Raw genomic sequence first — 14,180 nt, forward strand, 5'->3', positions numbered from 1 at the left:
CAGCTATGAACATTGCTGTACAAGTTTTTGTATACACATATGTTTTCATTTTTCTTGTTTATATACCTAGAAATGGAATTTCTGGGTCATATAGTAACTGTATGTTCACCCTCTTGAGGAGCTGAAAGATTGTTTTTCACAGCAGCTGTACTATTTTCCATTCCCGCCAGCAGTGTGTGAGGGTGTCATTGTACAATGATGTTTCATTGAGACATCACCATGGTGTCTCATTGTGGTTTTACTTTTTATTTCTTTCATGTGCTTATTGGCTATTTGTGTATCTTTGGAGAAATGTCTATTCAGATCCTTTGTCCATTGGGATACTTGTCTTTATTATTGAGTTATAAGGGTTCTTTACACATTTTTTGTTTTTGACTGTGTCGTGCGGCTTGTGGGACCTTAGTTCCCCAACCAGGGATCGAACCTGGGTCCCTGGCAGTGGGAGCACCAAGACCTAACCACTGGACCGCCAGGGAATTCCCATCTTTATACGTTCTAGATACAAGCCCCTTATCAGAGATGTGATTTGCAAATATTTTCTCCATTCTGTGGTCTTTTGTCTTCTTGATGGTGTCATTTAAACCACAAAAGTTTTACATTTTGATGGTGTTCAATTTATTTTTTTCTTTTGTTGATTGTTCTTTTGGCGTCATATCAAAGAAACTATTGCCTAATCCAGAGTCAGGCCAGGCTGTGGGCATTTTGGAGTGATAGCAGGGCCAGTCTCTGCATCTTGACAATGGGCACAGAGCACAGGGTGACCAACAGGCTACCTGTGAACTTGGGAGCTCCAGTTTCAACTACACCCCTCTTGAGCTCAAGGAGCAAGGCCCTATCCTTCCTGGTCAGCCTGGCTCCTCCCTGGGCCCTCCTCTCAGCCTCTCCTCCCCCCACCTCCCTGACCCAGGTGGCTCCATGAGGGCCCAGGGGAGCAGTCCCTGTAATACCTCTTTGTGGGAGGGGCATGGGTCTAGATGTCCCACTCCCTGATTCTAGCCTGAACTCAGTTCAGGACAGGCCCCCCCATCCTTGGTTGCTCCCACTCCCCCATTCCTGCTGCCAGCCCAGCTTACCCCAACCCTGTCCTGAGCAGGGTGACTACTCTCCTCACTGCCCCCCCCCCAGTCTCCATGTTCACACACCCCCTAGCCCCATCCTTTTCCCTCTCCCCTCCCTCGGGGCTCTGGGGCTTAGTCTAGTACCAAGCATCCTACTGTGGCCGGACTGGGTTGAAAGCACAGGGCTCCAGGCGGGGTGTGGCTGTCCTGTCTTCCAGCCCTGCCTCTGCCTCTAACTTCTCTGTGATCTGGAGCAACTCCTGCTCCTCATGGCTCTCAGTTGCCTTGTCTGTCTCACAAGGGGGGCCAGTGGTCCCTTCGGCCTGTGTCGTTCTGGGGTCATTCTGGGTCTACCGTCCCTGGTGGGTGGGGATCTCAGGTTAGCACCAGCTCTCCTGGGTCCCTCACCCCTCACTGCACTAGGAGAGGGAGCTGGCCGTGGAGAAGGCCCCTGCTAGGTGTTCACAGGGGCCTGGTCCTCCCTTCCTGTGACCTCAGGACTGCCCCCGCCCCCCAGACCAATCTTCACTAATCATAGGGATGAGACCCACAAACAGGGCTTGGCTAGGAGTTGGGAGCACTCCTTGTCATCCTGCGCCCCTCCCATCACACCCCAGGGCCACCGTGGGGAGCCTTCCCACCGCCCAGCCTCCCAGTTCACATTTGTTCTCCACCCGTCCCCCCAAAGTGGTCCCGTGGTCAAACATATCCACAACATCTTTGACTCTACTTCCATCAAAAGGTGGAATCTAACTCTCCTCCCTGGAATCTGCCGGCCTTAGTGATTCGCTCCTCAAGAACGGAACATGGCAGTGACACTGTGGGTCCTCCAGGGCTGGGTTCTAAATGATGACGCAGTTTCCGCCTGGCTCTCTCTCTCTCAGGACGCTGATCCCTGGCTCCCAGCCACCACCAGGCTGTGAGGCAGCCCAGGCCCATGGAGAGGCCACAGGTAGGTGACGGGGCCGAGGGCCAGCATCAGCCACCAGACGTGAGACCAGCGAGCCTTCAGATGATTCCAGCCCCCAGGCTTCAAGCTGCCTCAGCGGAGCAGAGACAGCTATTCCTTCTGGGCCCCGCCCAAACTGCAGATTTCTGAGCAGGAGATGTTAGGTTAAACCACTGACTTGTGGGGTGCTTTGTTACAGAGCATTAGGTAATTGGAGCAGGTTGCAAGCCCTGGCTGCTGCTGATTTCTGCCCAAAGACTGTGTGTGTGTGTGTGTGTGTGTGTGTGTGTGTGTGTGTGTGTGTGTGTGTGTGTGTGTGTGTGTGTGTGTGTGTGTGTGTGTGTGTGTGCGTGCGCGCGCGCGTGTGTTGAGGGGGGAGCACGGAATTCAGCCTGAGGCTGCTGGATCATTTTGAGACCTCAGGACCCAGATTCCAGCTGGGCCACTCAGCTGATACCAATTTCTGCTAAACTTCCTAATTGGAACCCTGCTTCTCCCTTTACCGAAACCTAGTTCAGGGCCTTGTTAGAATAGGCCCTTCCTGTATTTGCATGTGATTTGTGTGCAATTTGCATACATCTACATGAGTCATATTAGGTGGTTTTTAAAGGTTTCTGGGTCCCTCCCTGGGGGAGGTACTAGCATCTTGGACTCTGGAGGGACGGGGGCACTGGAAGTTACCTGGTCTGCTCTCCCATCCCCTCACTGTCTGCTCCACCACATGACGACCCATCACCTCCCCAGGTGGTCCTTGGATGGCTTAGGTTGATGAACAATTTCTGTGTTTGTGGAGTTCTGTGTAAAGAAAGGTGAGGTATTATGTCTACATGTGGACTTAGTTCTTTCCTCTGGGAAAATCAATCAACCACTTCCCCCAAGACTCAGGACAGGTACCATGGCGGTCTCAGGCTTCCCTTTCTCAGTCAGCATCCACAGCACCATCACTGTTTTTGGTCTGACATCGGCCCCAACCACCCCTTCTGGCCTCTTCCAGAAGTGCCAGGCCAGGGGCTTTCAAATGTTTCTTTTAGGAGCAGTACCCTGTTTTCAAATGAAATCTCATGTGGGGTCTAACATGTAAGACAGGTAAAAACAGAGCTGCTCTAGGTGAGGGTGGGCAGGGAGGCTCCCCCAGACCCCTAGCCAGAGCTGGACAACCCAGCTTGCAAACCACTATCCTCTCAAAAGATGCCTCTGGGTATAGAACCCCACCCTCCAGACTTGCAGAGCCTCCCAGGGGTGAGCCCTGGCTTTCCATTTCAGCAGCAGAGGGGACACTGACAGTCTAAGCAGTTGCATTACACCATTGCCTCTTACTAAGCTTGAGGCCCACTGAGACCTCCTGATCTTTGTCAGCACAACACCTTTAAGCCAAGTCTCTCTTGGTCTATCCTCAGCCTTGGCAGCCCCAGATACCTGGCTTCAGGAGCCTGGACTGAAGAGAGGACAGGGAGGAATAAAGAGGGCTGGCCAGGGGTCTGGCTGTGTGCTCTGAAGACAGTCACCCAGTCAGAGCCCCAGTTTCCTCAGCTTCAGGATGGGGAGGAAAACAGTCCTTTCTCATAGACAGTGCATGAAAAGCATATAGCCCCGCCCAGCAGCTGGCTCAATACTGGTGGTCGGTCACTATAGGGCCAAAGGACTGGTCTCGGATCCCTCACTGCCAGCTAAGGAGGCACAAGCAGTGGTCAGAATGCAGACTCTGGAACCTGGCGACCTGGCCCGGACACAAACTCTGATCCTGCTGAGACTGGCAGTGTGAGATTTAGGATGTTTCCTTCATTTCTCTTATCCTTTCTCGGTTTCATCATCTGTAAGAGGAGATGACGATAACTAGAACATCGACCTCCCAGGGGGTCGTGAGGACCTAGGCAGCCCCCCCACCTGTGGAGAAGACCCAGCATGCACGGTGCCTGTAAGTAGTACCCCGGGGTCTGCTGCTATCACCACGCCTGGCTCGCCACCCTGGCTCCCCTAATCCCAGCACTCCCACCCCTCCCCCAGGACCTGACACAGCCACCAAAACACCCGAGATCCACTTTGGCAACAGGACTTTTATTCAGTCAAAATGAGTGTGACAAAACCCAAGACAGGCCAGGTGGCCCCCCTCCCCCAGACCCACCCTTCCCTTGGGAAGAGGGGGTTCCAGGATGAAGGGAGGTGCAGAGAAGTCACTGCAGGGGGGGACCAAGGGGTACTGCCTGGGAGGTTTGAGGTGCCCTGGACTCAGGCCCAGTACTGGGGAGAAGGGACAATGACCTTCCCCGAGTCCACACAGGTGAAACTGCAGTCTTCCAGGAAAACACCACCAAGTGTACCTTCTTCAGCTAATTCACTAAAGTTTGGGGTGGGGGTCCCTAGAGGGTTGGGGGTCAGGGACTTTATGGTCTAATCTCATATTTAAGGAATGCACATTTTTTTCCTTTAAAAAAAAGTTTTCTTTCTGCTATTTAAAAAAATGTTTCTGAGTGTAACCAAAAATAGGTATTTGTTTCCTTGGTTTTTTTTTTTTTTTTTTTCATCTTTAAGTCTTTCAAAGAACAACACAACAGAAAAGAGAAACAAGAAGTCACAAGAACATAAATCCTTAAACACACCTTATAGAAAAATAGCTTCCGGCCACATCTGCTGACATTGGTTGTTCCACTGTCCAGGGGCTGGGTCCAGCTGGCAGCGTCCCATGGGACAGTGGGCTGGGACCCTCCCCCCTTGCACACACACACAGTACATTCCGGAGGCCAGTCTGCTCCAGCGGCTCTGTGGGCAGGACAGGAGGCAGGCTGTGGGGTGACAGCCCACCCTCCCAAGGCCCACGTGCAGAGAGGGTCCTGGGGGTCCCAGTCAAGGATGAGTTGGCGGAGAGGGTCAAAATGGGAGTGGACGGGCAGACAAGACGGAGCGCTGGCAGCGTGCTGGGAAGTGCCTAGTTTTTGTTCCCAGGAACAAATTCTCCTCTTATTTTTGGCTTTTTTTTTTTTTTTTTTCACATTTTCTTTGACCAATTCCATCTTTCTTTCTGCAGGCCCCGAGAAGCCCACCCTTGGTGAGGAGCCAGGAGGGAGGGTCCAATGATACAGCACAGGCCCGAGAGCCAGCGAGCCTCGAGGTAGACATTTTCTTTCACACCTGGAAATGGGGAAGTGCTTTTTTTTTTTCTTTCTTTCTTTTTTTTTTTTCTAAACTCTGGACAACAATGTGGGGAGGGAGAGAGGGGGTGCCCCTAAAGGGGCTCGAGGTAGGAGTACATTCGGGGCTCTGTGGGGCGGGGGGGCTGAGGCCACGGCCCCACTCCCCTGAGGACATTCATTCCGGCTGAGGTAGGTGCTGAGAGCCAAAACAGCAAAAATCCATCCTGAGAAAACAAGTCGTGGAGGGTGACAGTGTCAGGGGCCCAGCCACAGCAGGGGCACATTTTTGGAGTCTAATTCACCTTTCTCTCTCTTCTCTTTCCCTCTCTCTTTTTTTTTTTTTTAATTTTAAGTTTGTTCTTTTTTTAAAGAAAAACGTTAGTTCAGTTCCAAGTCATGTGGGTACCAGGCAGAGGTTGGGGGGGGCCTTGGCCCAAGGGAGGGGCTCCTGCAGGAATCCCTCCGGGTCCTTGCAGGGGGTCCCTTGCCAAGGCTACTGTAAGTCTTGACAAGTAGAGGAGCAGTCAGGACAGAAATGCTGGGAAGCCCCCATCCGAATCCCACATGACAGGAGAAATCTTGCCTTTGACCTGAGAATGGGGGGTTGCTCCCTCCAGAGCCTCCCGGACACTGGCTACTGTCCCGAGTGAGCTGGCAGGGCGGCTGGTCCTTCACTCAGGAGGCCGGGGCCTATGTCCTGGGGTGGCAGGGCAGCGAGGGGGCCTACACAGGGGGCCTTGGCCTCCGACGTCATCTCCTCCAGGAGCCCGAACCCCTGAAGCGGCAGCATGGAGAACTGGGTCTCCTCACACAGGGCAGGGGCCTCGGGGTCCTGCTGGGGAAAGGGCCAGTCACACAGGCGTCAGCAGGAGGGCCACAGGCCCATGAGCCCCCAGCCAGAGGGTCAGGCTCTGGAGCCAATCCCACTCGGGGGTTCAGTCTCCAGGCTTCCCTGCCTGACCTGGGGGCACAGAGAGAAGCACTAGCCACCAGTCTTGTGCCTGGAGAAGCCCTGCAGCTTGGCGGAGGCCGGTGACCAAGGTGAAGAAGGTGGAGCCTGAAGGAGGGGGTTGGCTCGGGGTGGGGGGGGCACTCACCGTGGGTCTGGGGTCAGGCTGCCCCACGGCCCCCGCTCGGGGGAATAGCTGCTCCAGTTCCTTCATGTCCACACGTTTCCCGTCTCGGCCCAGCTGGCCCCGCTCTCCCCGTCCCGCCCCATTCAGTGCCAGGACGCCAGGGTCCCTCTGGCTCCGGGGGCCCTGAGGAGGGGAGAGCTGGTTTTCTACATCCTTACACAAGAGGACCCTAGGGGGTGAGCCAAGAGTTAGGGAGAGGGATGTGGGAGGAGCAAGAACAAAAGGATGGAGACAAGGGACCCCAAACCCTGCCTCCCCTGCGGTTTTCCTGCTCCAGGCCTGCCCACCCCATGCTGGCCCAGCACCCTCTCCCTGGCCCAGGACCCACCTGCCCCTTTGGCCGAATAAGAGGAAAAGGACACAGAAGATGATGCAGGTGACCCCGATGTGGATGCCGATGACGATGCCTGTGGTAGACGTCTGGTTGGTGGCCTCCTCCTTCCGGCAGTCACATGGTGGGCTCAGGGCTGGGGGTGGAAGCAGCGGCAGGTTGGGGGCTGTGGCTCCCAGACACCCAGCCCTTGAGGGTTCCTTCTCCCTCGGCTGCTCGACATACGATTTGCCCTTGTCAATGGGACCCCAGCCCAACCTTTAGGTTCTTTTTACCAGTTACTGAGCACTAACTTTGTGCCAAATACTAGGAATAACACTTTACACGGACCATTTCATCCTCCATACAGTTCTATAAAGCAGGTATTACTATCCCTGTTTTACAAAGGAGAAAACTGGGGCTCAGAGAGGTTAAGTAACTTGCCCAAGGTCACACAGCCAAACATCAAACTCAGGTCTAAGCCTATGTTCTCCAGGGCTGCATGTACTGTTCTACCCTCTTGCTTTCCCTGGATGCTTGCTCCCCTCCTCCCTCAGCCTCTCTTCCTGAGGGGCCAGTCTTTAGCCAGACCCCATCCCCAGCCCTCACCTGTCCTCTCAGATGCTCCCCTCAAAGACACGAAGCGGACTGTGGCATTGCCATCCCCATGCTGGTTGTAAGCGAGCAGCTTCACCTCGTACACTGCAGTGGGGTCTGGGGGGAAGGCCAGGATGCTGAGGGACCGCCCCCGGCCCCACCAGGCGGCTGTCCCCGGGCTGAACTGGAGGAGACCTCTGTGAACCACCTCCTGGCACCAGGCACCACATCCCTGCCCAGCTCCCCAAGCCCCAGCCGTGTCCGCCTCACCGAGCTGGCTGAGGTTGTAAGAGGAGACAGTTCCAGGCAGCAGGATGGGGCCGGTGAAGGAGGCCTTGCTTGCTGGGCGGTAAAACAGCTTGAAGCCGCCCTCGTGCTGGGCCAGCCGGGGCCAAGGCTCCCACAGCAGCTGCAGGGTGGAGCTGCCCAGGACCCGCACTGACAGTGGGGGTGGGGCGGGGGCTGTGGGCGGAGAAGGAGGCCGAGATGTGAGGACTTGGTGGTTGAAGCTCTACCCTTCCACCTGCTACCAATGACCCAGACACCCCCCCCCCCCACCCCCAGAGCCTGACCGCTCTCTGACCTCTAACCCAGGGCCTCTGCTCGCTCAAATAGCACCTTTACGTGAATTAGAAAACGACACCCCTGGGACTTCCCTGGTGGTCCAGTGGCTAAGAATCCGCCTGCCAATGCAGGGGACACGGGTTCGAGTTGGGGAAGATCCCACATGCCACAGAGCAACTAAGCCCGTATGCCACAACTACTGAGCCTGCATGCCACAACTACTGAAGCCCACGCACAGCAATGAAGACGCAGTGCAACCAAAAAGAAAAAATAAGAAATAAAATGTTGTCAGGTTTTAAAAAAAAAGAAAAAAGAAAAGGACACCCCTTCCTCCAAGTAGACCCAGCCCCGACTCAGCCTCAGGGCGAAGCACTCTGTGCAGTGCACAACCTGAACAACGGTGCACAGGGGTTCTGCCCTAATACCCTGAGTGTCTGTGGTTTTGTGCTCCACACCCAGACCTCACCTTCACCTAGAGTGCTGGCCAGGGTGGGGGCAGAGGCTGAGCTGGCCCCCCGGGGCGTGTAAGCTTTGATGTAGAAGCTGTAGGCAGTGGAGGGCTCCAGGTCGCTCACCAGGTGCTGAAAGGTGCTCTTGCTGACTGCTTCCTGATACTCAAGCTCTGGTGGGTCTGGGGAGGCCAAGGGTAGGGCAGGGGATTAAAGGGGCATGAGGGAATCCTACCCACACTGGTGAAATGAGGGCAGCCAGGGTGCAGCCGGGAGAAAGAGGGAAGGTGTTGGGTCAGCACGTGTGGGATCAGAAACCGTGAGTAAGAGGAAGGGGATGCAGAGGCAGCCTCGCCCTCCTGGTCCCCACCCACCGGCAGCCTTCCTGATGTGCAGGACATAGCCGATGATCTCCTTGGTGTTGACCAGGGGCTCGGTCCAGGACACGCGGACCTCAGTGGACGACACGGAGACCGCCTGCACGTTGACGGGGGGCCCGGGCAGGCCCTCGGCCCACAGCACGGTCAGCCTGGCGCTGGCCTGAGAGGAGCCAGCGCTGTTCTCGGCCATGCACTGGTAGATGGCCTCGTCTTCAGGGCCGATTCCAGAAATGGTCAAGGTGCTGCAGGGGGAGGGAGAGCCTCAGATCCCCTCCTCCTTGCGGAGTATCCCTTGGAGGTTGGCCAAATCTCCCCATTTGAAAGATGGAGAAACTGAGCCCCTCCAGAAGACAATAGGCTTGTCTGAGATCTCTCAGCAAGTTAGGGGCAGACCTGGGACTCAAACCCAAGTCTCCAGACCCCCAGCTTAGTGTTCTTCCCTGGTAGGAGGTGCACAGCCCCCTACCGTCCGGGCCTCACTCTGGCACACCCACCACACACGTGCCTGTTGTTATTCTTGAGCCTGACGTGGCCTCCTGGCCCCAGCACCTGTCCATTCTTCAACCACGTCACATGAGGGGGCGGCTCACCCTGGGCTTGGCAGGTGAACGTGGCTGTGGTCCCAGCCGGCCTGGAGATGGACTGGGGGTGCTGGACAAACTCTGCTGGGGCTGGGGTTGGGGCAGGGGCGGGCACAGAGAAGCATAAGGGTCATGAGGGGTCAGGTGGACAGGGAGGGGACAGCTGTGAGTGAAGGACTGAGGAAGGGGAAGAGGGTAGGGCCAGAGGTCTGCAGGGAACAAGTGGGTAGGGGACAAACACACACACCGCATCCCTGGGGAGAATCCTCCAGGTGGGGCCCACCCTCCACCCCCAGCCTAGCCTCTGGGAGATGGTGGCGGCCCTCACATCCCTCCACCCCAGAGAGACAGACCCAAGAGAGGACTCCATTTTAATGACTATTTAAAAGACTGACATTTGTATCCGAAAGCAATCAAGCTGAGCTCCCTGTTCAGGAAATTGTTAAATAAATAAATGTGCTAATAGGTTTGGCTGCACCTCGAAGGCTGAAGGCCGGTAACGGGGGAGATGGATGAGCCCTCAGTACCAGCCCCCCTCACCCCTACATTCAATTCCACTCTCCTCCAATCCCAAGCCTCAAACTTCCATTAACACCAGAGAAATGAAATGCTCCATCACTTTCATTTGGACAGATTAACAGCACATGGAATGCTAAACAAATGGGCATTTAAGGTCCTAATTCCCCTCTCTCCCACCTCTTCCCCAGCTCTCTGGGAGGGAACAACCACAGAAAACCCCTGAGAATGGGACTCCAAGCCTGTTCACGGAGACAGTTGAGCCCCAGGGCAGGAGGATGGACAGAATGACCTGGTCAGCTGCAGAGGCCCCACATACCATGGGAGTGGAGGCCAGCTCTGTGTGTGTGTGTGTGTGTGTGTGTGTGTGTGTGTGTGTGTGTGTGTGTGTGGCAGGAGCTGGGGTGTGAGAGTGTGAAATGACAAACACACTGAGAGCGTGCAGGCAGGTGTGAGCGTGGAAGTGCCACACGTGTGAATGAGAACAGCACGTGGAGGGAGGGACACATGGGGGTGACACAGGTGGGGGAGACCAGCTGAGATGACAAAGTGGAAATGACTGGGGGGGGGGTGGCGATGGCACCTGGAGGGGCCGATGACCAAGAATGTCCTCGCATTCCCAACATACACATTCCTGGGGGAGGGGGAGAGAGAGAGAGCTGCTGCCTTTGGCCTGGGCTGGGGCCCTGGAGAGGGGGCAGGGGCAAGGTTAGGGCAAGGATAGGAAAGTGGGTGAGTACACGGCACTGGGCTTGGGCCAGGGATGTCGATGAGGCAGGGAATGTGGGGTGGGGAGGTCCGTACCTTGCACCACCAGCCGGCCCTGTGCCGTCCTCCTCACCCGGGTGCCGGGCCTGTTGGCTGCACAGACATAGACGCCCGAATGCTGGACGGTCACGTCTGAGATGATGAGGTTCCCCGTGCCCAGCACCTGGATGCCCTCCACCCCAATGGGGCGACCATCTGAAGAGGAAGGGGAGGATCAGGGAGGTAGGTGTGCAGGAACGTCCAGACTTGGAATCGGCCACCATCAATCTTCCAGGGAGCCCCAGTCTCTGACTCTTCCCTCCGAGCATCATGGCATTGTGGAGGCGGCTGGAGCAGCACAGAAAACTCTCACCCAGCAGGAGAGAACTGGCTCCTGATCCTAACATTGTCACTGCCTCACTGGTGACCTTCAAGTCCCTTCCCCTCAGTTTCTCAAACAGGAAAGTAAGGGGTTTGGGTTACATGGACATTTCCCAGCTTGATTTGTCTCTCCTGAAAAAAGTTCCTTGGTCAGATATCCATTCCACTCCTTGGCTGTCACAATGCGCATTAATACAAAGGCTCTGAGAAGTCCTGTAGCAAAGGGATCTGGTTTATTCTGTTTCCCAAACTTGTTAGACCACCAAGCCATTCTTTCCCCTTGCAGATTTCGCTTTGGGAACTGTTGCACCAGATGGTCCTTGCAGGGCCTATGGGCTCCTCCTAATGGTGAGGCCACTCTTTCCAGCCTCTCCCAGTCCCCGGGCCCTCCCCCCACCCAGGATCAGATTAGCACAGTCAGAATGCGAGGAGACAGCTCCCCATTCAGTCCCTGAAGTGGTGAAATCTACTCCATTATCCTGCCTGCTGCCCCCTCCTTCCCGGATCACTCAGCTGCTACAATGTGGCACAGTCTCCTTGTGAATGCGACCCCACCCCATCCCCTCCAGACTCTCCTTCCCCCAGTGACCTTTCCACTCAGACAATGTGGGCCCATCTGCACCCTTTCATTTCTCTCCTCCAGCTGCCTAGGGATTTAGGCTGGGGATTTAGGGGGCCAGGTTAGAGACTGGGGGGCCCAGAGAGAGGATGTGACAACTGGCTGAGATTTTGAGGGGTTTGGGATTGCATCACTGGGGAGGATGGCCAGGGTGTAGAGGGCAGAGAAGAGCTGGACAGGAAAGAGACTAGGGGTGCTGAGAGCTGCAGAGGGGTTCTGGAGGGCCCGACGGAGATGCCCAGAGTGAGGGGAGCATGGGGGAGGGGAGCTGGCACAGGACTGCCGGGACTGGACGAGGTAACCTGGGGAGCTAAGCCATCTGCACAGAGGGAGGGAGAATGCAGTGGGCAGGCGGACCTCCCTGGTCCTGCCAAGGAGAGGGGAACCCACCCCCTCCCCAGGCCTCGAAGAGAACGGACCCCCACGGAGAACAAACAGGATTCCAAGTTCCTCCCAGAGCTGGGTGAAGAGACTGGCCCTCCCAGGGGTGGGAGAGGCAGGGGCTGCAGGATGGGGCTCACCCAGGCGGCTCCAGGACACAATGGGGCGCGGGTTGCCCGTGGCGACACACTCGAGCACGGCGGTCTGGTGCACAGTCAGGGTGAGGTTCTCAGGCCCCACGAGGATCGTAGGCTCCTTGTAGGCCCCAGAGCCCGAGCCTGGGAGGAAGATGCCGTATTTCTTCACTTTATCTGGGACCCTTCCCACCTCCTCACCACACCCACCCACCCCCAATACACGGCCTAGGACATGGTGGGTGGGAGACAAGCTCCAGCCCAGAAGCTGGGTCCCATGCGTAGAGAGGAGAAGCCAGCGGCCCCAGGACGTTGCTCACACTCATCTCCCTGGTCAGGCCCCGCAGGGCCTCTAGCAGTGGGAGAGCCACCCTCACCCAACCACCCATAAGCAGAGAGTGGGCTTCCTCAAGGAGAACTGAGCCAGGGAGGGGCCTCGGATGCCTCCTGAACCCTCACCCCGAAGAGCACAGAGCTTTGTGCTCACAAGGTGCTGTGTGTGCACTTGGCTGGCCAGGCCCTGGGGCTCAGTTGAAGAGGGATTGATTTGAGGGTGGGGAGAAGAACGAGACAGGGCCAAGGACCCTCACCTGACACAGTGAGGCTGGCCCCATGGCTGACCCGGACACTGGCAACGTTTGAGGCCACACAGTGGAAGATGCCGCTGTCCTCAGCCTGAAGGCCTGTGATCTGCAGGACCCCCTTGGGCAGCAGTGTGTACCTGTGGCGGGAGGGCACGGTCAACCATAAGCAAGCACAGCACCACTGGCCACAGGGTCACTCAGCATCACGGACACAGCCCAGGACCCAGCCACTATCCCAATGTCACTTTTGTCATCACAGACACACTACGGGACTCTCACAGGTGGATGCACCTGCGATTCCAGCCTTGACAACAATCACACACAGACCTTCGCATGCATTCAAGTGTTGAATCTGGGCCCACAAACCACACAGATACTCAATCTCAACAAAGTTGCAGAAACACCACCCTGGAGGCTGCAGGCAGGCCTCCTTCAAGGCCCAGACATTGGACTGGCCTGCCTCTTGGTCATCCCTCTGCCTTCCCCACCCGAGGCTCACCTCTCATTGTCTGTGTCAATGGGGACCCTGTTCTTCTCCCAGGTGATCAGGGGTTTGGGAAGCCCGTGGATTTGGCACTGGAAGCGGGCCACACCGCCCTCCTCACCCACGGTGGCCTGGGGGTGCACGTGGAAGTCGGACATGGCTGGAGAAAGAAAAGGAAATGTGTATGGGGAAGGCACACTGCTGAGGTGCAGAGGGGACGGGAGAGGGCATGGGGGGCCTCAGGCCTGTGTCCTGGAGCCCTGGAGCTCACCCGGCTCAGGGGGCAGGGTGTCTTCCCCCGAGCCGAGCTGGCAGGTGCAGGGCAACAGCTTGCTGGGGGCACATCAGCACTTACCCTGCCTCCTACCTGTGGGAAACATCTCCCCCTAAGGGATGGTATAGGCCGGGCTGGGACACTTTGAGAAAGGTTTGGACAAATTCTTGGATGATAAACCTCTAACACGGAAATCCTGGGCTGCGGACCCACGAAGGCCAGTCAGAGAAAGCCTTGCTCCCAAGGCCTGCTCCCCACTTTTACAGCTGCTTTCAGATTTATTTTTATAAACTCCTTGTAAGGTATGCAAGTGCTAAGTATTATACTGTACATCTTACAGAATAGGAAACAGAGAGGGGAAGCGATTAGTCCAGTGTCACCCAGCAGGGACACTGGTCGTTAGACCCTGGTTACCAGCACCCAGTAGCTTTCTTTGCCCTTCATCATCACCCCCTTATCCCCAGTTCTTCTGCAGCTTCTCAGTGTACCCCAAGAAGGTGGTGCACCATCCAAGGTGACAAGCCTCTCAGAAGACAGTCAGACCTACCAATCAACATTTCAATGTGTCATAAATATTCAGGGACTGCCTCCCCACCTTTTGGGGATCTGAACAAACTGCTTGAGCTCTGATCATGGGAGGGGCCGTGGTGCATGCCCCCCACCCCGTTTTAGGCTGGTGAAGTGTTCCTGCCCACCCTCACTCCCATCCATCCCTACTCCCCAACCTGTAAAGCCCAGGGAAGGGGCCCCTCCCACATGGGTTCCCAGCTTCAGCACCAGGCCTGTGATTTCATTAAAATCCACTTTGCTTCAAGTGCGGGAAGGAGGCTCACCATCTGTCCAGGCAGGCAGCTCCTCCCCTCCAACACTCCATCAACTGGGACAGTTGCCCCCTCCCAGAAGGAGCC

The 14,180-nt window shown here is 56.3% G+C and overlaps 1 protein-coding gene across 2 annotated transcripts in view; it reads right to left on the reverse strand.

Annotated features, from left to right (window-relative positions):
• Window positions 1-4,041: 4,041 nt before the first annotated feature.
• IGDCC3 (immunoglobulin superfamily DCC subclass member 3) overlaps window positions 4,042-14,180 on the reverse strand; it is a 42,542-nt gene continuing 32,403 nt past the window's right edge. For both annotated transcript variants that reach the window (XM_082388663.1, XM_082388664.1), the window contains 12 exons: window positions 13,014-13,158; window positions 12,521-12,651; window positions 11,937-12,074; window positions 10,473-10,631; window positions 9,077-9,242; window positions 8,566-8,813; window positions 8,209-8,373; window positions 7,449-7,640; window positions 7,191-7,295; window positions 6,600-6,738; window positions 6,233-6,440; window positions 4,042-5,967 (listed from right to left, as the gene is read on the reverse strand). In XM_082388663.1, the coding sequence (XP_082244789.1) occupies window positions 5,770-5,967; window positions 6,233-6,440; window positions 6,600-6,738; window positions 7,191-7,295; window positions 7,449-7,640; window positions 8,209-8,373; window positions 8,566-8,813; window positions 9,077-9,242; window positions 10,473-10,631; window positions 11,937-12,074; window positions 12,521-12,651; window positions 13,014-13,158 (1,994 nt within the window). In that variant the 3' untranslated portion in view covers window positions 4,042-5,769. The remainder of the gene's footprint in view (window positions 5,968-6,232; window positions 6,441-6,599; window positions 6,739-7,190; window positions 7,296-7,448; window positions 7,641-8,208; window positions 8,374-8,565; window positions 8,814-9,076; window positions 9,243-10,472; window positions 10,632-11,936; window positions 12,075-12,520; window positions 12,652-13,013; window positions 13,159-14,180) is intronic.

The sequence above is a fragment of the Balaenoptera borealis genome, assembly GCF_965194805.1.
Source record: "Balaenoptera borealis genome assembly, chromosome: 3".
NCBI classification, from domain to species: domain Eukaryota; kingdom Metazoa; phylum Chordata; class Mammalia; order Artiodactyla; family Balaenopteridae; genus Balaenoptera; species Balaenoptera borealis.